At 41.8% G+C, this 26,402-nt stretch overlaps 1 protein-coding gene across 1 annotated transcript; it reads right to left on the reverse strand.

Moving 5' to 3' along the window:
* Window positions 1–486: 486 nt before the first annotated feature.
* Window positions 487–15,966, reverse strand: LOC142455233 (cytochrome P450 2J2-like). The gene is made up of 9 exons (XM_075556924.1): window positions 15,679–15,966; window positions 12,690–12,852; window positions 11,905–12,054; window positions 10,711–10,871; window positions 9,465–9,641; window positions 6,319–6,460; window positions 5,565–5,752; window positions 3,285–3,423; window positions 487–680 (listed from the first exon to the last, which is right to left on the reverse strand). Exons 1-9 carry the CDS (start codon window positions 15,901–15,903, stop codon window positions 502–504), a joined length of 1,524 nt encoding a protein of 507 aa, XP_075413039.1. The 5' UTR covers window positions 15,904–15,966; the 3' UTR covers window positions 487–501.
* Window positions 15,967–26,402: the final 10,436 nt, after the last annotated feature.

The raw sequence follows: 26,402 nt of genomic DNA on the forward strand, positions 1-26,402 counted from the left end.
CCTTTAAGGAAATACGCCCCCAGCCTGTCTTCTGAAATGCTCCTGGGAGGACTCAAACCTTGCACTTCGAACCTTGTGCGGAGTACCATAGTGCATTCACCATGCACCACCGAGGGACCACAAAGTGCTGTGGAAGATTGCAGCCTCCGGCTGTCTTGTGGTCCAGTTTCTAAGTTCTCAAACATCGTTCACCACTTTGAATGAACTGAGAGGCCGAATGCAACAACTTTGATGGTGTATTCTTTGGTTTATAAACACTTTATATCCAGTATTTCCTTTGCTTCTTAGAGAACATAAATGGTCTGCATAGGGCTCCATTGGGAAGAGAAAAAGGGTGGAGTTTGGATTTGGATTTCGTGGCCTCCGAGTCCAGTTCCTGGCATCCTTCTCCAGAGCTGCTTGGTTCTGTTCCCGCCCTTCTGAGCAGGCTCTGCTGTCTTCAGAACACCCTCCATGTTGCTTGCAGCCTCCCCCGCCACCCCCCCCCCTCCTCCAGCCCCATCACCCTCGAGGAACAGCACAGAGACGGTAGCTGACAGGGCTGAGAGTGATGCCCATTCTGAACTTCGTACTCAGCTTCTCATTGGCCGGGGCCTTGAAAGTAAACTTTTGTAAAAAGGAAGTGAAGAAAATAAACAGCTCAGATCTGGCCAACTGTTCTCCAAGGCAAGCCCGCTTTCCTGCAAGGCAAAAACAGAAGCTTAGACTACCTTTCCTGGTAGAGAAGGTGCCCGGCAGGGAGGATTCAAATCCTCTCCCCACATGCTGCCAAACCTGATCAGAGGGAGGACTGTGTCCCGGGACTGCATTTACAGTGGATCGTTTAGTTGAACAACCTCCAGGGTAAGCTGAGGCAGAGAAAGTGGTTCCAGATCCTAAACTCAATAATGCCTTCCAGGGTCAGGCAGGGCAGGCACAGGAGTGGCGGTGCGGGCTGTCTAACAGCACGGGCTGGGTTGATCTAGAAAGTCTTTAAAAAATTAACGTACAGCAAGTACAAACTCGAGCAGCAAGCAAGCACTAAAATCTTCTGTGTTTAAACGGTCAATTCTTGAAAGGAATCTCTCCAAAGGTATGAGCAAGTAAACAACAGAGCTGGGGTTCCACGGCCTTTGTACTTGGTAGATAGTGTCCCCAAATCTAAGCCCTTCTCAGAACCTCAGAGGGTGACCTCTTTGTAAAGGAGGATTGTTGCAGACGTGGTTAAAATAAGGTCATACAGGAATGAAGTTAGCCCTAAATCCAGTGTTACTGGGGTTCTTATGAGACAGACTCACAAGGGGAAAATAGCATGCGAGACAGATACAGAAATGTCATGACTTGCAGTAAAGTACCAGAAATCATGGTAGAACTATGGGATAAACTCAGACAGTTCATACAAGAGCCTTAGAAGAAAATAAACTTGCTTATACCTGGGTTTCAGAATTCTAGCTTCCAGAACTGTTGGAGGATCTTGTGTGTGTGTGTGTGTGTGTGTGGTTTTATGCCACATATGTAATACATTTGTCAATACAGTCTCCTATACCACACTTTCCTTCTGTTAACGGGGTGCTCACTAATATGGTCGGGCCTCACCAAAGAAAAAAGTAATTAAAATAACTGAGCAGCTGGGACTTTGTGCTATAACACAAAATTTGAATCTACAGCTTCCAGGAAGACTGCAAGATATTCTTAAATATCCGTTTCCATTATAGGAAGAGACTTGCTCTTTTTGAGCAAAGGTGAGCGAGAACCAGATGAAAAGTGACAAAGAGGACATACTTAGAATTAGTCAGGATATTGTTGAAGCAATGAAGCCCACAGGGAAAGCGTGATCTTGAAATCACACAAATTTGGGTTCCGATTCCCATTCTTACTGTTCTCTCTGCTTTTGCTTTAACACCAACAAAATCATGCTGTTTCAAAAAAATCAGGGCATATTTTATTTTAAGCTAAGGATAAACAAACTATCATGCAGTCTATGAGATGGGTTCGGTGTGGAATGTTACTGTTAGGGGATAGTGCTGAAAAGGGGGTGATCTTTGGTGTTGATGATCTGGTTGGCATCAAGTCCTGGCCGTGGTATGAGTTTTATGACTTTAGTTGCTATACTGAACCCTTACATGCCTCAATTTCTTTATCTGGAAAGTGGGGATAATAATTTGCATCTTCAGAGACTCCTCTGAGATCCTGATGTTGTAGTGGTTCTGAGCTAGGCTAGTAACTGTAATGTCAGCAGTTCTGGACCACCTCCGGAGAAAGACACGGCTCTCCGTTCCTGCAGACGGCCATCAGATCTGAAGCAGACAGGGGCGGTTCTGCCGTGTCCTATAGGGTCTCCATGATTGCAATGAAAGTGAGTTTGTTTGTTTTGTTTAGTCTTCTATTTCTGTAAAGAGATTCATTGTTGGAAGAACTCACTGGGATAATTTTACCTTGTCCTATAGGGTCACAGTGAGCTCTCTTTGACTCGATGGCAGTGAGTTGGGGTTTAGGATGTTACACTGGGATGTGTGGTGTATGACAGCAGGGTGATTTATTACTTCTATATTATCCACGGTCATCTCTTCAGGGCTGGAAGCTCATTATGCATTTATGGAACTAATGCATTATAAATGTATTGGAAATAACGCATGTGCATATCTAACTCAGTGCCTCAAATCTGCTAAGAATGCTGGTTGTTCAAGGGCCAGTGAGTTAAATGAACGAAAATCTTTCCAGAATTGGCTGGCACGGAAATAAAAGAGTTTTCACTACAACCACATTTATACCTTTCAAAATGTGTCCCATGTAAAAATTTTCACTAGATTATGAAAATGTCATTAATTTTTAAGAGGTTAAAGAACTTCAGGATGTGCTTTCAGAGTAGCTCCTGATTTTGTTTGATACATGACCCGATACCCCTGATGGTAAGTCACTCCCTTCTCTTGGCCCCTCCTTATCTCATTATAAACCAACTCCATCGCTGCACTGGGGAACAGCCCTTCAAAAGAGCTTGGCACATTTTAAAATTCTATAAAGATGGCAGGCATTCAACATTCTTCCAGAGCAAGAGGCAAAGTCTAGGTTTCTCAGTCCCCAGGGCTCTTAGGGGGTGGTTGTGGTGGGGCAGCCAGAGCAAAGCTGGTCTGAAATCTCCATCAGAGACAAGCAGCGATTCAGGAGATAAAGAGCAAGTTAAAGCCATGTCCAGCCCGAGACGCTTCTCCAGCAGGCCATCTGCACATTTTCCAATTCAAGTAAGAGACCAGTGGGAGAAAATTGAGAGAGGGATGGATCCTCACACACTGATTGAAACAACTCACCAATTGAAAAGGGAAGAAAGTCATCCCTTTTCCTAAACTGTCCATTCTCCAGAAAATGTTCTGGATTGAATGTGTCGGGGGTGGCCCACTTGGCAGGGTCAGTGTGCAGCGCAGTCAGATTGGTCAGGACCAACGTCCCCTAGAGAGACAGCAAAAGCTCAAAGTTAGACCCACGTTGCACACCTACACAAAAATTTATTTATATATAATGTATATATAAATATAACTTTATATTTATATTATAAATAATAATATAAATTTATATTTATTTATAATATAAATTTATACTTATAAATTTATATTTATATTATATTTATATATATAAATAATTTATTTATATGTAATATATATCACGCTTGCCTCTCCCACGTTTCCCTCTCCAATGCCCGGTGAATGACACTGCCTCCATTAACAATAAAACAACATACAGTCCCAGGAACAACACCTCTTTGGCCAGTTACAAATGCAACAGACCCAGGAGCTGTCCTTCATCCATGCCTCCCTCTCCTTGTGCCTGCATCCAATCCATCAGCAAGAATGGCAGACTGCTCTTCTGCAATTGCTCTTTACTCTGTCTTCTTGGTCCTCTGTTGACTGCTGCCACTCTCACTCAGGCCACCACGTTGCGTCTACTCCTATACTAGTCTCCTAAACACATCTCAAGGCTCAGTGGCAGAATGTTCACCTTTCAAGGAAGAGGCCTGAGTTTAATTCCCAGCCAATGCCCCTTCTGTATAGCCACTACCTGTCTGTCCATGGTGTACTTGTTGCACTGTGGGGTAAGTGTAAAGCTGCTAACTACAGGTCAGCAGTTCAAACCCACCAGCTACTCCGATGGAGAAATATGTGTCAGTCTACTTCAATAAAGATTTACAGTCTCAAACCGTTTATCTCCGAACCTTTAAGACCCCAGACGCTATATCTTTCGATAGCTGGGGACCATCAGCTTTCATCACCACATTTGCTTATGCACCCTCTTTGTCTTCAGCAATCATGTCAGGAAGGTGAGCATCACAGAATGCCAGATTGTTAGAACAAGGTGTTTTTGTGTTGAGGGAGAACTTGAGTAGAGGCCCAATGTCCATCTTCAACCTCAATTCTTAACATACAGATATGAGTACATAGTTCTATTCCCCTCAGTATACATTCTCCTACAAACTTTATGATCCCTCCCCCTTGTACAATGTAAGTTCGAATTCTTGCTTGGAATTACAATACAGACTTTACTAAGACTTGAGTGACTCTGAATTGTGTCTAAGGATGCACACCCTGCTTTGGCATTTTCATTTATTCTTTTCCACATTCGTTGAAGGGTTATTGTGAATCCGGTAGAATAGCTGCAGCTGTGACAGGAAACCGACTCAACTCTTTGGAGGATTGGTTTTGAAGTTCACTGTTTCTGACATGAGGCAGCCTCAGGTGGTTAGTTTAGTGGCTCAGCATCATCTTTAAGAAGCAGGGTTTCTTTGATCTTTCTTCTGTGTAACCCATAGCAATTCAGCCTTATCTCTGTCTGACTCTCAAGGTCACAAAGTGACTTCAGAGGGTCTTGTTGTCACATGCAGATACAACCAGAATTATCAAAAGAAGGGAAGGCTTCTCTTCGTATTTGAGCAGAATGGAAACCTTTCCCACAAATACTAAATGAAAGCTCCCCGCCTGTCCAATAGGCCAGAACCACCCAGGGCCATCACTGACAAGGAGAACTGGGATGATTGTGACGGCTTATGAAGCAGAGTGTCTTCATAAACAAAGGCAGATAGAAGGAACAGCATTAAGATTCTTTTACAGGGGCCCATGGAAAGGTTGGGTCAACCATTTGAAATATTGGTGGCTATTTAAAAATATTTTTATTATGAAAATTTCGAACACAAGGGAGAAGAACAGAGTGGGTACCCCCATACCCATTTCTGTTCCTGCAAATATCAACATGCTGACAGATGTTTGCCAGCCCAGTCCTCTCCTTCCTTTCTTGCTAGAAAGTTCGAATGAAAATCCCAGGCATGTGGTTTTTAACAGGGTCCGTACATATATATTACGTACCTTCTATATGAGGGGTTGTAAAAAACTTCATGGAACAACTCTATTACCTATTAACTCCAGTTCACCATGAACGTTTTGAGGCCTTTGTAATAAGCCTGGTAGAATATCTCTTTATCTTCATTTTACTGATTATAATAAAAATGGGGACATGAATACATGTCCCTTTTCAAGTTCAGATTCATACTACCTCAGAAGAACCAAGAACCACGAAGAACCAAAGCTGAGAGTCTTGGTTACCTTTGGCAGGTGGTACCCAGCCAGCGTGGTGTCAGACGACACTTCCCTGGGCACGTTGAGGGGGACAATGTTGCCCATTCTGAGCACCTCGTGGATGACAGCATTGGTGTAAGGCATGTGGTCTCGGTTGGCTGTGGTGGGAAGCTGTGACTGGCCAATGACGTGGTCGATCTCAGCTTGTACTTTCTCTGGATAACGAGAGAAGGTCCCATTATCCTTCACACTCCCGTATATTCTTCCAAAGATGCCGGGTGACCTTCAAGGTCTCACCTATTGTGTTTCAGTTAGTTACAAGGTTACAAACCAAATGGTTCTTCACCCTTCAGCCACATGGGCTGACACAGTGACTGCAACAAGGAACATAACAATCGCGAGGATGGCACAGGACCTGGCAATGTTTCGTTCTGTTGGGCACTTGGGAGTTACGAGTCAGAACCTAGTGATGGTGCCTAACAACAACAATCCTTCAATGGCATATTCAACTGTTTTTTTTTCAACTCCATACATAAAATAAATAAATAAAATAACCTGAGTCCATTTGGCTAATATTATAGTGCTTTCAGCTGTCATTGAGTTTGTATGAAGATGTTATGAATAATAGAGGAAAAAGCCATGTGCCCTGTATCCTCTTATGTTCGTGGATATGACTGAGTTCACCGCTGTGGCTCGTGAACTATGGAGGCCCCACTGTGAGGCAGTGCGCTCCAGAAGACGTGCACTCTCCTGGTCTAGGCACATCCAACCACCTGCTCACCTTGGATTTCCGGGTGGATGGCCATGTAAAGGAGACCCCAGCGCAGCGTCGTGGAAGTTGTCTCTGTCCCAGCAAAGAAGAGGTCCAGTGTGTTGCAGATGAGGTTTTCTTCATGGAAGCTTGAAGTGGTATTGTCTGTATACTAAAATGAAAATGGGTTTATTGATGTTTTTCAGAGAACTCGTGGCTACCACAAAACACAGGAAGCATCATCCTAGGGAAGGACTTTGGAAAGCAAATTTCTAAGAGGAAGGACCTTCCCTTTGGTTTCTTCGGTAGACCCAGGGATATAGCAAGATCATTGATATCATCATGTCCCAAGTCCTAGAAACTACCTAGGACTTCCAGTACTTAAGCAGATGAAGATCAAAACAATAATTTCCTTACAGGTATCATTTAAAGAGCAGGTATTATTCATACAGTGGGAAAGAAGGACCTGGGGAAAAGACAGATTTGAGTTGAGACAGCATCCATGAGAGCGGCATGATTTAGGCCAATTGACGTAATCTCTCTGTGTCTCTATCCAGGAAGACCTGCCTGAATTATAATGGGCACACAGCAAATAATCAGCAAATATTTTGCCATTGTCAGAAAAAAGAAATCCAATTCCCCTTGATACAGTAATTCTCCTGTCTCCCCCAGGCTCCTTTTCCTTTCCAGGCCAGCCTCCTTCTTCCATCACTCATTGATCCTGATGCTAGCACCTTCCTCGGATCCCTCACATTTCTCTTAAGGTCCCAGGCCTGAAAGCCATATAGCAACTATAGCCTCTACCTTTGCTTAGTAAACAAGCTTCTGACAATGTTATGCTAAAAAGGTTAAATGAAGGACAAGATGGGGAAACTCCACCCATCTGCCTACTCCAAAATAAGAAACATTCATGTGAAAAATTACAAATCAAGACACTGATTGAATGATGTACATAAAGGGAAGGGGTCACCCTGTTAAGGGCTATATATTCTAATATGCCTTTCATCCAGCTTCTTCCTCATAATATTGATTGATGATATGGACGTAGGTCATGGGTAGAAGAAAAAGTTCCACCAGGCGCTGAGAAGAAAGGCTGATGTCCAAACCTGCTTCCTTACGCTGTCATAGGAACTGGAGATACGAGCAGGCCATGGGGCACCTTACTGACACCAGGTTGGTTCTGACTCCCAACTCTCCTGTTCGATAGAGCGACCTCTCCACCAGGGTTATAATCCTTGCAGAAGCAGACTCCTGCTCTGTTCTCATGTGGAGGGACCGGTGGACCTAAATTACCTTTCAATTAGGAGCTCAGCACTTACCACAATGACACTAGGCATCCCCAGGAAACAGGGCCCAGATTCACCCATTACTAAAACAGAACTTTCATGATCAATGTCTATTTCCCCTTCTCTGTACATCTTCATGTATGGGTAGAGGGCTTGGGGTGGGGGCAGATTCGGTATTTCCAGAGTCTCTAGCCAAATGACATTAAACATCCATCTTAATTTTAATCATATCATCAATCTAGAGTATAGGCTCCTACTGTACTCTGTAATAAACCCACTGTGTACTCTGTAATAAACCCACTGCCATTGGGTCTATTCTGGTTCAGAGTAAAACTTCCCAGGGTCTCAGAGACTGTAAATTTTGGTGGAAGCAGATAGTTTTATCTTTTCCCATGGAAGCAGCTGGCAGAATTGTAATCTGATGCTTAACCCAATGTGCCAGCAAGAGGGTCCTTCAGTCTGTAATAGTGCCCCTATAGTATCCTGAATAGGAACTTTCAAAGATGCCCATGTCCTTAGGCCTAGAGCTTGTTACTGTGTTGCCGTATACAGAAAAGGGGAGGACATTCAGTGGCACAGTGGTGGAGGCCGCTCGACTGCCGAAAGAAGAGGTTGATGGGTCAAACCCGATTGTAGTTAAGGAAGGAAAAAGTGGCGCTCAGCTTTTCCAAAATGCCATGAAATATTACAGCCTTGAAAACCCAATGGAGCAATTCTACAGCGCTGTAGCACGGCTTTCTTGATTTAAACCATGGGGTATTCCTTTGCTCTAGTCCCACAACGGCATGGTCTAAAATCAGGAAAGATGAGCAGCAGGATTGGATCCTGGCGCTGTTCTCGTTATGCTGAGCAAATCATCGAGGAGCTGGATTGTATGAAGGCTCAAAGGAAGGCTTACTAACATCCTCTGATATGCAGATGACAGAAGAGGACTTGAAGCACTTGCTGACATATATCAAGGATTGCTTTCAGTATGGATTATGAATCAATGTCAAGAAGACCCAAATCTTCACAACTGGACAATAAGCAACATGATGATAAATGTGGAAAAGGTCAAAGATGTGGAAGATTTTGCCTTGCTGGAATCCACTATCAATGCTCATGGAAGCAGCAGTCAAGAGATTAAAAAATATACTGCATTAGGTAAATCTGCTGCACGAGGCTTTTAGAATCTTGAAAAGCTAGGGTGTTACTTTGAGGACTAAAGTGCATCTGATCCAAGCCATGAAAGTTGGACATTGAATAAGGAAGACCAAAGAAGAATGGTCGCATTTGAAATGTGGTGCTGGATGAGAATATTGAAAGTACCTTGGACTGCCCAAAGAAACAAGGCAATCTGCCTTGGAAGACAGATTCTGTTAGGCACAGGATCACGATGGGTTGGGATGGAATTGATGGCACCTAACAAAATAACAACCTAAGATTGCTATGAACTGGAATTGTCTTGATATCAATCGTTTGGGTGTAGAAGTTCAGATGAGGATATCATACTGTATTATCCAAATGGACTTAATGTTATCATGAAGGCTGTTAATAAGGGGGGTGGGTGTTATGGTCAAAGAGAATATGCAGGGTCAGAAAGAAACTGGCCTTGCAGAGAAGAGGCTAGGCAGCTGGCTTTGAAGAAGGAGGAAGGGAACTCAGTCAAGGAACGCAGGTTGCCTCTAAATCCTACAAAGGACCAGGAAGCACATTTCTGCAGAGCCTCCAGAAGGACCAGCACGCTGATATTTGAACTTCTGTCCAGGGAAACCAATTTTAGACATCAGGTTTTCAGAGTGTCACTAAACTGATAGTAATTTATCACAGCAGATAATTGGTTACAGAAAAATATAGGAAATGAATCTATTTCCATTTGCTTTTCAAAGAAGCCAGCGTTGCTTTCCTCACCTTTGCCATTTCGTTCAGGTAAGCATCAATGAAATCTCTAGGCTTCTCAGGATCCCAATCTTCCTTGTGTTTTTCAATCATCTGAGCAACGAACGACTTCAATTTCTTCCAGTCTTTGAAAAGTGTTTGGTGAGATCCTGGCAGGAATTTCACTATCGCTGGCCACATATTGTACAACTAATGGGAAAAACACAGAAATCATTGAGACAACATATGTTCCACATTTTAGAAGAACAAACAATCTTCTCATTTTGATTTTAGTAATAGCAGATCAGATAATTTAGCTGATCCTCACATTGTGAACACCAAGATGAGATTCACATACACACACACACACACACACACACACGTCTCTCTCTCTCTCTCTCTCTCTCTCTCTCACACACACACACACACACACACACACACACACATTCCAAAAGGTGGTGAGGAATTTCAGAAATAAAGTTTAGGGGAAGAGGGAAGTTCTGAACGTCTAAACATTTGATCTCAATTTCTTCTTGCCAGTCTTTCAAATCCATAACCTGCTGAAAAAAACATGAAACTGAGCAGAATTTTTGACACACTCACAAGCCTAGAGGGACACAAAGTAGAGTCTATGACCCAACAAAGAAGTGCAAGAGGTTTGAATCCCAAAAGGGAATGCTCTAAGAAATTGAAAAACTGCTGATAGCAAGTGTTGGGAGAGAGTAGACCAGCCACACAGCCACTTAGAAAGTTTTACGAGTGGCTATGTGCACAAATAACACTTGTTCAAGAATGTTCATGGTAACATATTCATAGAATGCACGGACTAGAACCAACCCAAAGGCTTACTAATGGCAAATACAGCCGCAAACAGTGCCATATTCAGATAATGGACTGCTAATCAACATTTAAAGACAAATAAATCAGGAACAGTCTGGTGAACCACAAGCCAGATACACAAGAGAACCTCTAAAGAAAAGATGGGATTGACAAGAGGCACGGAGATGAGGCCCACAAAGGCAATGACAATATTGTTGTTCTCTTTGAAACAACAGATACTGTGTGAAATTCTGTACCAGTTGTCAGTGTCAGAAATACTCATTTGTATAAAAATGTAATCTCAAAAACAACAATGTCAACAGGTGGTTTTCACATGGATTTTTTAATTGAAGCTAATTAAGAAGATAGTTTAGGGAAAACAAATAAATAAAGGAACCAACACTGTATCTGGGACCAGCACTGGTATCCTTAAACCACGTGTGGGAAGTGCACTGCTTACCTGACACCACTTTCCTGCCTCCAGACACATGGTTTCATCCAGCAGCCTCAGCAGCTCCTGAAACTGAACATCATGGTACTCAAAGCGCTCCCCAAAGGTAACGGAGCAAATGACATTAGACACTGCGTTGTTGATCTTGAAGTGCGGGTCAAAGGGCTGTCCTGCAAGCAGAGGAAGGAAGACAGTTCATTCTAAGGCACTCTCACGGCCATCAAGCCAGTTCTTACCATAGTGATCCTAGGGACAGAGGAAAGGCACCTGTGAGTTTCAGTGTGGTAGTTACATAATTTCATGTCAACTTGATAAATAAGAGTTAATGGGATGGAGTCCAGCCTGTCAATTAGGTCACAGTCTGATGATGTGTCCTTGGGGGTGTGGCCTTTTCATGAGGATTCTGGGAACTTCCTCTCTTTTTCTCTCTGGAGGAGGGCCACCCACTCTCTCTCTGCTTCACTTTCTTGCCTTTGAGACACTCAGAGAGCTGGAGGAGCCACGTGGATACATGCACCAACACTGAGATGCTACCACTGCCACTGGTTCCACAAGACTTTTCACCCGCCGGCCTGTGATCTTCTTGCACTTGTCATTGTTGCATGTGCTATGTGAGTCTGATGAGGAATTTATGGACTAGAACTGGGCATGTGGGCTAATTCGGACTTATGGATTTGATCTGGACTAGGCTGGGATGTTCTCTCAATATAGAATTGCTCTTTGAAATAAAGCTCTTTCTTATACATATATGAGTGTCTCTGGATTTGTTTCTCTAGTCAACCCTGCCTAACACTGAGCAAACAGCTTTGTCTTTCTCCCATGGTGGTTTCCTATTGCTGCCCATGTGGTTAGCAGCCCAACTCGTAACTCACTGTGCACCATAAGGAAAGGGCACTCTATAGGACATAGGACATAGAGGCACTGGCCCACTGTGCCCTACACAGGATATGCTACATAACATGCACTCAAGCAAAGCTTATGGAGTCAAATCTATGGCCAAGATTTAAATTCAGGAATGTCTGTAATGCCTGTCTTCTTGTAATAAATTCCACTAGGGCAAGATCCACGATGCGTAGTCCATCATGACAGCTTTAGTGCCCAGCACAAGGTTTGCCCCAAAGGATTAACCTGGGTACTTAATAAGTAGAGGTTCAACCAGTGAAAGAGCCATAAAATCTTACACCTCTCCTATGAAAGACTCACCTTTCTCCTCTTCTATTGCCTCGCAAAGGCAGCGAGCCTCCTCCTGAATGCGTTCTTCTAAGTTCTTCTTCCCTAAACCGAAGTTCCTCAGTGTGGTCAGGGCAAACCTCCTTTGTTCCTTCCAGAGCTGGCCACTGGACATGATCAACCCTAGGACAAAGAAAGTTTATATTATGCTATTGTGATCCTATAAGGTTAACATCTGGCAAATGATTTGGGGATGCGTGTTAGACAGAAGAATGAAAAAGCATTGAGCAAATGAAACGTTCAGAGAAAAGAATCTCAAAGCATTGCATAGGCTGGTTAACATTTACTGACTGCTCCCTACACCAGTCACTTCACTGTGTGTTTTCTGTACTTTATACAATTCAGCACACATACAATCTAAATGGAATAGGAATAATTATTATCCCCACTTTTCTAACGAGAAAACTGAGGCACTAGGATACCACTTTGTAAAGCCAGACAGTTAGTATGCAGCTGAACAGGCATTCACATTCAAGTTTACATGATTCAAAACTCTTTGAAATTATCAATGCAACCAGAGTGTTTCTGCATGGGGTGCAGCTTCCCCTAAGTCCCTGCCATCAGGACTGACAGTGGCACCTCCTCAGACAGAGCAATGGCTTAAATCCAGACCCATGGCCACGCAGCTTCCATTAATGGCAGGGGTTTAATGAAGAGTTTGTTCTCTGGGAGTGTCAAAGAACTGTAGCCACAAAGATACATTTCACAGCCTATACTAACAGCAAGCAGGCAAATCTTCCATGAGGCAAGAATCTTACCGTTTTTCTTAAATACATGCTCTCGGGCGGGAAACACCGGTCGGTTCACAATGGTTTGGTCCTTGTGGGCAAGGGCTTCTTTGATTAAGGGCAATCCGCTTACAATGACACAGCCCAGGTTTCCAATATCCAGGCTAAGCAGGTTTCCATATTTCTTCACAAACTGAAAAATAGCGAGGCACGGTTGAATATGCACTTGCCCGTGTATCTAGGAATGCAGTGTGTGGGTGTGTAGTAGCAAGGGCTTCCCACTGAGAACAGCTGTGGCTGTGTGTGTGTTTCTACAGTGTGCAGTGAGACCCATATTTTCTGTTGTTACATAGCAAGCAAACCTTTTAACCCCTCTGTGTCTCCGTTTCACACTCTGAACAGGTGGACTGCGAACATTGATGACTATAACCACTTCTACTGTCAAACTCTCACTTGGGGTTGATGAGAAGGGCTTCACTCTGTCTCCTGTTCTCCTTTCAACTAGGCTTGACTTGAATTTGCTCCACTGTAGGCACTACAGGATCTGGACTTTCTTTGTGAAACATTCAGTAATTTAGTCAACACACATGAATTGAGTGAGTCTCCACTCTGTGTTCCTCGAACAAGGCACCATGGGTGTATCTGAATAATAAGCAAGTGCCCTGTGACAGCCCACACAATCAAATGCCTTTGCACAGTCAGTGAAACACAAGTAAACATCTCTCTGGTATTCTCTGCTTTGAGCCAAGACCCACCTGACAGCAGCAATGATATCTGTTGTTGCATCTCTTCTTCATAATCCTGCCTGAATTTCTGGCACTTCTCTGTCAATATGCTGATGTGAACATTGTTGGATGATCTAAGTAAAATTTTACTTGTGGATCGTATCAGTGATATCATTCTATAGCTTGAGTGTTCTGTTGGGTCTCCTAATTCCTTACAGAGTGTATTATAATTGTGAACTCAATATCTGTGGCTACAATTCCACTTTGGGGATAGTTCTATGCTATGCTAATGAACATCAGTAGAGTGGAATCAATTTGGACCTCAGTAGGAAAGGGTATGAACCTAACCATATTCATTGTTTCCTTAGGGTATAGTTGATTGAAAGACATAAACAATATCTCCATCAAAACCTTTCCTATGGGGATAACAGTAATCTCAGAGATGGAAAGAAATCTCAGGACCACCATTGGAAGAGCCCCTTCAAGGAGCACCAAGGCACATCGCAATCAAACTGCTTGAAACTGAAGATGCATTTGGAAACAGTCAGAGAGAAGGAACTCATGACCTATGCCAAAGAACAACTGACACGAAAACGAACTTCTCTTCCCAAACCATGAAGCACACGAGGACCTGGCACAACCTTTCCAAGTGTTTCAGTGAGAGTGACGTTGGCTTAGTTAGCCACTTGGCCTTCCTCTCATTGTTGGGGATAAATGGAATAGCCAACTTAGAATCTGATATTCAGCTAAAGAATATTCTAGAAATGAAGGTAAAATCAATATACTGTCCAAGGAAGGGAAGTGAAAAGAATTCATCCAAATGGATTTAAACATCAAGAATAAAATGCTCTACCCAACAATAGCAGAATGCATATTTTTAAGCCCACATGGAACATTTTCCAGGTCAGATATGGGTCAACTGTTCTATGACCATAATTAAATCACACTGGAAATCATTAACAGAAAGATAACAGGAACATTTCCAAATGCTTGGAAGTGAAACCACCTATTTCTAGAATAAGAGCATATGTTTCAGGGACTAGTTTTAAAATTCCATGATTAATCCTGCCACCAATGTTACCAACTGGATGTGTGTCCCTTGGGAGTGATAAAATATTATACATGTGCATTTCAGGGTGTAGAAACACATGTTCACAAGGTGTCAGGCTTTGTTGGAAAAGGGAACTGATACCTGTTGATCATCTAATATCGATCATGTTCATGTTGGTCATTAACTGTCATAATTTAATCCTCAAAACCACCTTCATAGAGCCTCTCAGCCAGGTAACTAACTCTCATGAGGTCAGCTGAGGATTCTCAACGGGGTGGTGTGTTTGAGGGAGCAGGAAGAATCTCAGTGAGGTCTCAGCGAGAGTGGGCCCTGGTGAGAGGTGACAATACAGAGGTGGAGTGAGGAGGAATCAAGAAGGGACCTGATTGCCTTGGTCAGGAGTTTGAACACTGAAGGGTTAAAAAGAAAAGTTAACAAGGGAATTCTATTTTTCAGATGATGAATTTTGGAAGAGTGGGTTTCCGGGGTGGAGGCTAAAGAAGGGGGCTTGGTTACTGTGGTCAGGGCAATACTGCAGCTGACAAGTAGCACGGGTCATTAGTATGCTCATCCTTTTACATTCAGGACACACAGCCAACAGGAAAGTTTCAGTTTTCAAAGGTAATACGATTAAAAAGATGCAAGACGATCATATAGAGTTTCGCAATAATTTACCAAGGTGAAGGAGCCCTAGTGGCTTCGTGGGTTACATGTCAGGCTGTTAACCTCAAGGTCAGCAGTTCGAATGCACCAGCCAGCCTGGGAGAAAGATGAGACTTTGGGTTCATTGTGTGAGTGAGTGGGGTCACACATGAAACATTTAACAATTATTCTCTATTTCATAAAAGCCGGTGGAACCATGCCAATGGTCGGCAGGAAATGGAAGAATTAGCGGAACTTCGCTCACCCCAAAGCAGAAAAGGAACAAATACAAATAAAACTTATGCCGCGCTCCTTCTGACACATCGCCCGGACTAGAACAGAGGAGAAACGCCCCCATTTCTAGCGTTTCTAAGGCTGCTCTAATTTTTGAGTCAACGCACACAGTTTTCCAGAACCTCGGAGGAGTCCAAACCAATAAACTTAGCGTTAACATCCCTAAGGCCATCAGGGTTCCCAGCCTCCCAGGTCCTCCCCACCGCCCACCCCACGTCCACCTTCCTCTACGCCCCTAGATCCCCCCCCCCCCCAATTCCCTGTCCTGCGCTCCGCGACAGCACCAGGGACCTCCCTCCGCTCCTACCTTCTGAAGTGACAGGTGTGATTGTTCATGATCCAATTCAAAGAAGTTGCCCAAGAAAGGCAACCTCGGGGGGCCTGGCGGGTAGTTTTTGGGACGCCGCCTTTTGAGGAAAGAAGCAAGGAGCAGAATGGAGACGGCGCCCAGCAGGAGAGCCTGGAGACGGCACCCCGCCCAGCTGGCGGCCAGTAGGGAGCCCACCGCAGCTAGCAGGACGAGGATGGCCATTTCCCTTCGGAGGTCCCAGCCTGCGACAGTCCCAGCTCATTTCCTGGTCCCGGACCCCAGTGCTTTCCCCGCCCCCCGCCTTGGCCCGCCCCCCGTGGCTTGGCCTCGCCCTCTGGGCTGGGAACTCAGGTCCCTCCTGCTCCCAAGCCCCCGCCCACTAGACGCCTGACGGAGACTAAGCTTGGGTGCTGGGAAGCGCAGGCGTTCCCCCACTCTTCCAGAAAGTTCATCTTTCTCTGAAAGGGCGCCAGAGACACTTGGACTTGTTGCTCTGTCCACAGCTGAGATAGTGACCTTGCTGGGACTCTTGCACAGGGGACTTCGTGAAGTTCGTGGGGAATGGAATAAAAGATAACGCCCCCCCCCCCACCGCCACGTACTTCATGTACGCCCCCTCATATATATCAGGCAACGTGCTCCTTCGTGACCTCATTCTGACAAAATGATGCAAGAGATGCTTTTGTGAACCTGGTTTTGCAGTTGAGGAAGCTCAGATCCAGAAAAAGCAAGTATTCATTACACAGGGGAAAGAATGTGTCCACTAGTCAGAAACACCTCGACCAGCTGTTCTTGGGTTTAACAAAAAGTGTATGAAAGATGAAAAAAGTATTATAACCATACTTCCATCCTTGACCCTGGTCTATAATCCGTGGATCAGATTTGTGGAAGGAATGTGTTTCATTCAAACAGAGTGAAATACTGGTATGCCCTACAACATGGGTGAACCTTGAAAACATCAGGCTAATCAACAATCCAGATTTCATTGATATGAAATGTTAAGAATAAGAAAGCCTGTATGTAGATTAAGCAGGAGTCATTACTAAAGGTTATGGTGTGTTTCATAACATGTTCAAATTACCATAGAAGCTGGATTATATGAAGACAGCAGCATTCAGATTGAAGGAAGACTTGCTAACAACCTGACGTGTGCACACGACACAAGCTTGCATGCTGAAGTATGGATTGTAGCTCAATGTCAGGAAGACAAAAATCCTCACAACTGGATCAATAGGCAACATCATGATAAATGGAGAAAAGATTGCTTGGATCCACAAGCAATGTTCGTGGGAGCAGCTATTGGGATGCCAACAGACGCATTGCACTGGGTAAATCTGCTGCACAAGACCTCTTTATACTGTTGAGAAGTTGCTTTGTGGTCTAAGGTGTGCAAGTCATGGTATTGTCAATCACCTCATTTGAAAGTTGGACATTGAATAAGGAAGATAGAAGAAGAATCAATTTATTAGAATGATGAGGTTGGGGAAGACTATTGAAAGTACCAGCGGCTGCCAAAAGAACACGCAAATCTGTCTTTAAGAAGCCCCCCCCCGAAAGCTCTCTAGACAAAAAGGATGGTGAGGGCCCCCATCTCATACATCTCAGACGTGTTGTCAGGAGAGACCAGCCCCCGAGGAAGCACGTCCTGCTTGGTCAAGTAGAGGGCAGTGAAAAAGAGCAGGCCCTCAATCAGATGGACTGGCCCAGTGCCTGCAACAGTAGGTTCAAGCACAGGTTCAATTGTGAGGATGGTGCAGGACCGGGCAGTATTTTGTTCTGTTGAGCACAGGGTCACAACTGACTCCATGGCATCTACCAACAACCACAGGAACCCTGGTGGCCTAATGGGGACATGATAGGCTGCTAATTGTAAGGAGCATTTGGAAACCCCCAGCAGCTCCTCAGGAGAAAGATGAGGCTTTACATTTCAAGACAGAGTTACAGTTGCAGAAACTCACAGGTACCGTTCTACCCTGTCCTATAGGGTCGCCATGTGTAGGCAGTGATTTGGGTTTTGAGTTGAATGCATGGGTCATTTGTTATAGTCAAAATATACTATAACATTATAAAAATGGACAAATAAACATGGATGAATCTTTAAAATGTTGTTATTATCATTGTTGTTATGTGCTTTGGGACAGCTCCAATTCATAGCAATGCTGTGCAAAGCAATTCACAGCACAGAAAGAAACACTGCCCTGACTGCACCATCCTCACAATTACTGTGTGAGGACAAGGTTACAGCCACTCTGTCAATCCATTTTCTCCAGGGCCTTCCTCTGTTTATGCTGACTCACTACTGTACCACGCCTGGTGCCCTGTTGGAGGGACGGGGCGCTCCAGATAACACGTCCAAAGTACATGAGGTGAAAGTCTCAATATCCCTGCTTCTAAGGAGCAATCTGATGGCACTTCCTCCAAGATCGATTTGTTTGTTCTTCTGGCACTCCATGGTGCCCTCAATAGTCTTGGTCAACACCATGAAAAGTTGCATGTGAGTCATAGAAACAAGACACAAAATAATACATTTTGTAGGATTCCATTCTGTTCTTTATATAGTTTTGATTAAAGTACTTTGTTTAGTTATATATTGTCATGTTTATTTCTTTGTTTTTAAATAGGCCACATCCCCTGTGTTAGGCTGAGTTCTTCAGAGAAGAAAAAGCTATATAAAGACATAGCTCACAGAGTTACAGAGGTAGGCAAGCCCAGGCTGGTTAAAGTCCGTGGGTGATTTGTAAGCTGAAGGCTTCCCCTGACACTTGGAGTTTCAAGTGCTCATGAATCAGAAGCAAGAAGACGACAAATTTGTGGATGGCTCGCTGAATGACTCTGAGATTGGCCACATCAATCCGAGGTCAGCATTCTGCTGATGGCTCCTGGGATTGGCAGGTCAACAAACCAGATTCAGGATCTGAATCCAGCAGTAAAAGTCAGCTAAGTTCCATACACTGTCAATGTATACTCACAGGGGGCCACACCCTGGATGAAAGCTCCTTCAATAATATGGAGTCTGTGGCAGAGTAAGGAGTTCTCTCCTACTTGTCTGTCAGTTTGTGTTGCTGTGGTGGCTTGTGCATTGCTGTGATGCTGGAAACTATGTCACCAGTGTTTCAAATACCAGCAGGGTCAACCAAGGTGAAGAGGTTTCAGCAGAGCTTCCAGACTAAGAGCAGACAATGAAGAAAGAATAGGCCGTCCACTTCTGAGGAATTATCCAAGAAAATCCTTATGAATAGCAACAGAGCAACGTCAGACACTGCAACGCTCCTGGCCAGCAGCAGACCACGGTCAGACACAGTGTGTGGAGATGAGCCCCTGTGTTTGGAAGACACGCAAAGTATGACTGAGGACCACGTGACAGATGCCTTCTCAAACTGTAGCTCACCACATCATGCAGCTGCAGCAAAGCTGTCAAGGCCCCCATTGATGACGGCGCATGACTCAAAGCAAGAAGAAACATCTGTACAATTCTGTTCATTTGAACGTGGAATATACAAGACATGAATCTAAGAAAGTTCAAAGTTGTAAAAAAATGAGATGGAACATATCAAGATTACTAGTTATTAGTGAGCTGAAAAAAATGGGCTGTTATTGGCCATTTTTAATCAGACAATCATATGGTTCAACTTTTCTGGGAATGACAAATTCAAAAAATACATTTCAAGGTCTTTCTTAAAGTATAATGTTGTTGTGATAGGATAATTTCTAAAAGGCATGAAAGGATATCCAGTTAATACAATTATTATTCAGATTTATGCACAAACCATTAAAGATAGTGATGAAGATCATTGAAGAATTATATCAACATCGTCAAACAGTACTTGATCAAACATGTAATCCAGATGCATTGATAATTACTGGTGATCAAAATACAAAAATTGGAAACAAAAAGCAGTGAACATTAGTTAGAAAATATGGCTTTGATGAAAGAAACAAAGCTAGATATTGAAAAGTCCCTCCAATATATTCAGTCTGTAATATATCAAGCATGCACTCAAGCTGCAATAATAGTTACTAGTTGGAATGCAAAAGTTGGAAGCAAAGAGAAAAGAACCATAGTTGGAAAATAAGGCCTTGCTAATACAAATAAAGCTGGAGATTCCATGATAGAATTTCACAAGAACTAAGACTTCTTCATCACAAGTACAAAGCTTTCTTCATCACTCATCACAAAGTTTTTCAACAATGCAAAAGTCAGCTGGATTACCCGAAATCAAACTGACTACGTCTACGGGGAGATGATGGAAAAGCTCCACATCAACAGTCAAAGCGGGGGCTGACTGTGGAACAGACAAGTGCTCATAAGTAAAGTAAGCTCAAGTTGAAGTTGAAGGAAAGTAAGATGAGTTCACAAGGGTCAAAATAGTACTTTGAGTATATTCCACTTGAATTTTGAGGATATACGGAGAATAGATATGACCCATTGAACACTAATAACAGAAGACCTGCTAAGTTGTGGAATTACACCATGAATATAATGTATAAAGCAAGCAAAAGGTCATTAAAAAGACAGGAAAGAGAGAAAAAAGCAAAGTGGATGTCACGAGGGACTTTGAAACTTGTTCTGGATCAAAGAGAAGCTAAAGCAAATGGAAGACATGATGAAGTCAAAGACCTGAACAGAATTTTTCAAAGGGTAGCTTAAGAAGACAAAGTAAAATATTATGAAATATGTAGAAACCTAGAGTTGGAAAACCATAAACAAAGAATATGCTTAGCATATCTTAAACTGAGAGCATTAAGGAAAAATTCAGACCTCAAACTGCAATGTTAAAAGATTCTGTTGGCAATATATTGAATGATGCAGAAACATAAAAAGAAGATGGAAGTAATATATAGTCACTGTACCAAAAAAACCTGATTGACATTCAAGCATTTCAAGAGGTAGCGTATGATCAAGAACCAAATACACTGAAGGAAGAAGTACAAGCTGCGCTGAAGGCATCAGCAAAAAACAAGGCTCCAGAAATTACTAGAATGTGAATTGAAATATTTCAATACTCCGAGGAAGCACTGCAATCACCTGTCACCTATCCTACGAAATCTGAAAGACAGCATTCAACTGTGGCTCATAATAAATTGCAGATGGCCTGGAGAAGAGTGGGACTTCCAGAACACTTCATGGTGCTCGTGCAGAACCTGCACATGGACCAAGACAGTTCATCTGGCAAAATGGGAAATATGGGATCAGGCTATATGGTGCGCTAGATTTTGGAAAAAGTGGTATTTACAATGTCTACCAACGACTGCTTCTCTGAGTTCTAGGTAATGTTATCTATGCAATTTGAAAACGAAAGACTAGACTTGAATTTGACCTGGGAGAATGCAAGAGCTATTCAGTGAAAACACAGAAACCACCCTAGTGTCTCAAAACCAAGTCAAACCAAACCCTGCCAAATCCCAAGCCCAAACCAAACAAATAAAATCAAAACAACAGGCTTTCTTTCAATGACAGTAACACAGAACAGCAGAGAAAAGTTCAGTTATTTAGAAATAGCACATGAAATCTCGTTGAGAAAGTTTAGAGCTAAGCCAGAGAGCTTCTGGGATACAATGGGTTGAGCTCTCCACCTATGGTCATCATGTGCAACTGCATAGTGTGTTTAAATCCTCTTTGTTCCGTTTCCTTTGCTCTACGGAACACCTTGTCGATACATGTTATTCAAAGCCACATGGGTGAAAATTAGGAATTTTTGTCAGTGATAGGTGGAGAACGAAACAGAATTTAAAACACGTGTTTTAAAAGTTTCTCGTGGTCCTAGTTTGATCTTTGCCTTTTATAGCCGTGATTACCTCCAGCCATTGGACTAACCTGGAATTTGTATGGCTTTTTCCCCTTTTTATTGGGGCTGGGGCTAATAACTTTACCTATTCGTAATTTGAAATTTTATTTAGTCTTTGCTCACACAACCTTTTTGTACCATATGATTCATCCCTGTAAGTGTCCAGTGCAGTGCGTTTCAGCACATTCAATACCGTCTCATCTGAGAATATTTTCATCATCCACCAAAAAGACCTCGTACACTTCAGTCATTTCCACTCCCACATTTACCTCACTCCCACCTCATGCAGGATCAACCTGTAACCTGTCTTCCTGTACAGGTTGGCCGATTCTGGCATTTTGCTATAAGTCAGGGGTGTCAAACATGTGGCCTCCAAAGTTATTGTTTGTGGCCCGCGATGCTCTGACATAAAATGAAAATAGAAAAAAAATGTTATGAAGAAAATAGTGCTTAAGGGAGCTCGGGGCAATACCGTACACACAAAACCCTTTAAATACTGAAGATGAGTCTACACGTGGCCCAGTGCCTTTCCCGGGGCCTGTGGACGTGTATAGACGTGCTGACTCAGTTCCGGACGTTTGGAAGCAATATGTCTGCCACGCTCAGTGTCACGTGGTGTAAACAGATCCCAATAACAAAAGGTTAGAAAGAGCCCTCTGGGTTGTGCTTTTAGGAATCAGACCTAGCGGCAGCACTAGTTAACAGTTGTAGAGGGAAGCCATTAGGATCATGCATCACGTATGTCAGCTGCCCAACATTTTGTGTTTTTTTATCAGTTACCTTGTTATATTTTCCGGTCACAGCATGAGGTAAGTGAAAATGTGTAGTAGTTGAACTTTGTTAAGTTAGCATTAAATAATATGCATCTTAAAGTGAATATAGATATGTTAGTGGTACTTGTTACATTTCCTCTGTTAGGTTATAGATATTGTACATACTATCTCTGCATTTAAGCACTTTTTTCAAAAATGTTAATTTATTTCTTTAAGTATTTTACTCAAGATTTTGAATTAATTGATTTCAGAATGATTCAGTTTTAAAAGACAAATATCTTGCACTGTCCAAAGTCTCCCTTCACCCACTTTTCTGTTGTCCGTCCCCCAGGGAGGAGGTCACATGTAGATCCTTGTAATCGGTTCCCCCTTTCCAACCCACTCTCCCTCTACCCTCCCAGTATCGCCCCTCACACCCCTGGTCCTAAAGGGATCATCTGCCCTGGATTCCCTGTGTTTCCAGTTGCTATCTGTACCAGTGTACATCCTCTGTTCTAGCCAGATTTGTAAGGTAGAATTGGGATCATGATAATGGGGGGAAAAATAATAAGTTATAAATCATCCAGGGTTCTTGAGGGAGGGCAGGGGGAGGGAAGGGAAAAATGAGCTGATGCCAAGGGCTTCGGTGGAGAGCAAATGTTTTGAGAATGATGAGGGCAATGAATGTACAAATGTGCTTTACACAATTGATGTATGTGTGGATTGTGATAAGAGTTGTATGAGCCCCTAATAAAATGATTTTTTAAAAGACAAATATCAAGAAGTAGGAATTCCCCAAAATATATTCTTATATAGGTGAGAAATACCCGGCAATTAAAAAGTTTGCTGCACAAATTTAAGTTATTTTGGGAGTACGTACTTATGTGAGTAACTATTTTCATCCATGCAATGAAATAAAATGTCATACAGATCAAGATGAACTGATAAACATCTATCGGCCTCAATGAAGATTGTTTGTTCTCAGTCTCTGAAACAAGATACTGGAAAACTAGTAGGACGAAAACGCTGGCAAATTTCAGGTAAAAAAGAAGAATTTTAGTTTTATAAATACATTAAATAAAATCAATGTTTAAATAAAAGCAATTATATAGTGTTTTAATTATCCCATCCACATTCCTGAATCCTTATTTCAAAATATAAATTGAACAAAATGTGTAAATGTGATGTGGCCCGCATGAATCTCGCCTGTTGCACCAAATGGCCCGAGTTTTAATGGAGTTTGACCCCCTGCTATACATGGAACGATGCGCTATGTGCTGTTTTGTGACTGTTGGACTGCTAATTGCAGTTAGAAACCACAGCTGCTCCAGGCGAGAACGACGGCTTTCAACTCCTGTCAAGAGTTACAGCGCCAGCAACTCACAGGGACAGTTCTGCCCCATGCTCGAGACTATGACTTGGCAGTGAGTTTGGGTTTTGATTTTTATTATGTACTTAATTATTTTTATCCCTGAGTAATATTCCATTGTGTTGATTATATTACATTGTTCTTCTATTTATTAATTGATTACTGTTTGAGTTTTACTTCTTTTTTGTATATTATAAATAAACCAGCGATGTACGTTCAAGTGCGAAGCTTTTGTGCAGATATTTATAGACCTCTGGAGTCTATGCCCAAGACTATAATTACTGAGCTATATGCTTCCTTTATTTCATATTTTGAAGAGTTGTCAGGCTGTTTTCTAAAGAGTAGAATCATCCTTCATTTTACCATCAATTTTTAAGAGTTCCAGTTGTTTCATATTCTTGGCAGTACCCTTTAACTTAGCCGTCATAGTGAGTATGAAGTGGTATGTCACTGTGGTTTTTGCATTTCCCTAATAAAAATTATGCCTACCTTCCCCCCCACCCCCCCGTGCTTAATTACTATTTGCATGTGTTTGGGTTTTTCTTTTCTTTTTGAGAAATGCTTATTTAAATGTTTTACTAGTTTAATAATGATTCGTCTTTTTATTACTGCATCGTAAGGGTCTTTCCTATCTTCTGGGTGGGCGTCTTCTGGATGGATGTGATTTGTAACTATTTCCTCGCTTTTGCCAATCTTTCTGCTATTTCTTGTAGTACAGTGGCTTTCAGTTTTCACGAAACCTAAATTACCTCATTTTTCTCCTTTGTCTTGTCATGTTGAAGTCATTTCTAAGAAAGCTATTGCCTAACGTACGTCACAAAGATTTAGGAGTCTGATAGTTTGTCTCTTGCATTTAGACTGTGATCCACTCTAAGTCACTTTTTATACAGGGGGTAGGTCAGGACCCACTTGCAATGTTTTGTATGTAGATATGTAGTGGTTTCAGCACAATTTCTCTAAGTCATTTATTCTAAGCATAGGTTTTCAAAATTGAATTTCTATATTTAATTTTCTCATAATTTTAGCTAAGTTTATTTGAGAGATATTGGATTATCAGTGAAATGACAGTACTATTTGATCAAAAGATAAATCCCTGACCACGCTTTTTTGGGTTACTAGTATTGAGTTCCTGTGGAAAGCTTTTCCCATCCATTTTACATGTACCTAAAAGTGACCTTGTCACTTCCTTGCTGGGTGGTCATGTCATGTCTTACAGAATTTAAAAAAGAGACTTACTGGCTGAAGTTTATGCAAAGTTATTTTGACAGTAACTATGGGGGTTTAAATGTTTGAAATAAAAATATTAGAAGATAAAAAAAACAATATAACCTAAAATGTAGTCAAGAGATTAATTATGTTCACCTGTTTTGAGGCAATCCTTATTCTAAAATTGATGATGTGAAAATATGAGCCTGTATTTTATAGTTAAGTTTCTAGAATTATAAAGAGCAGAAATTGGGATAAATTCAAATTAGTTTGCTTTGAGGTATGGAATTTGTTTGGGCCTCAGGTTGTACTGTATGAGGGAACTTCGAAACATTTGTGGACAAACTCCACTTGTAATCTTTTTATTCCATTTTTTTCTTGTTTTTTTTTAATCCTCTTTATATCACTTTTTACTTAGTAATTTCCCTACTATTTACACCTTTAAAAATGTACATGTAAACTTTTAATGGCAATTATCCCCCAAATAAAAATTTTACATGCTGGCTAATTACTATTAAAAATGAATATTAAACAATTTAGGCAAACTATAGTATTCTTAAATTTATTCCTTCTTTTAATTATTTTATTTTATTCTTTCTAAAGCTTTACTAGATATTGTCTCATGGTGAACAGTTTCAAAATTAAAGAAGTAAGTAATTCACATTATTTCTTAAGAATTTGCACAATAAACATTTAATGACCTAATATGTAATTCTCATAGCTGCCCTTATGAGTCTGAATAAACTCAGTGGCAGTAAGTCTTATATATATATATATGTACACACACACTTATTCTTTATGATACTTGCTTCCTTGTTTTCTGGAGCACAGTCTTGCAATGCACATTATTTAAAAATAAAAATTTTCAGAAATTTAGCAGTATTTTAAAATAGCAGCTTGAGTGGACAAGACTTTCCTGTCTCAATAACATAAGCATGTAAACACTGCTCATTTTAGTAATTAAAGCACATGTGTTTTCAATGTCTTGAGGTCTTTTTTGGATTACAACCGGAAAACACCAAGCTCCTTCCACCAGAAGAACGTCAGGAGCAGCTAGCACAGCAAGACTATATATCCAAAGAACGCACTAGTAATGGGTCACAGGTGAGATGCTGCTTTACCGTTGAACAGGTGGGAATCTACATAGTGATTTTATTATCTCACCCCAAATCTTGGTTCATAAAAGAAGAAAATAATATTTTAGATAAACTAACTAGACTTTGATAAAAGTCTTATTTTTTGTTCATTTATAATTTTTCTCTGCTATAAGTTTCACCTTGTAAAAGAAACCAAATGTCTAATCTAATCCACTTTATTATAGAATGAATTAATTTTAACAAGCTTGGGCAGTCAGGTTGTTTGTTAATACATCTTTGCAATTGTTAGAGATGGTGACATAGGAGTAAATGACTGTCTGGTTCTCTACTGTTTCCAAAATCAATAACACATGGATTTTGGAGTCCAAATTGAATTCCACCCCTACTTCATTTTATTAAAAGTTTTGTACTGGGCAACTTAATTCTCAGTTCTAAATTGGAAATGATATTTCATTTTTATAATTCCAGATTAATAAAATATGTGCTTATAAAGTAACTGATACTTATCTGG

Source organism: Tenrec ecaudatus, chromosome 1 (genome assembly GCF_050624435.1).
Source record: "Tenrec ecaudatus isolate mTenEca1 chromosome 1, mTenEca1.hap1, whole genome shotgun sequence".
NCBI classification, from domain to species: Eukaryota; Metazoa; Chordata; class Mammalia; order Afrosoricida; family Tenrecidae; genus Tenrec; species Tenrec ecaudatus.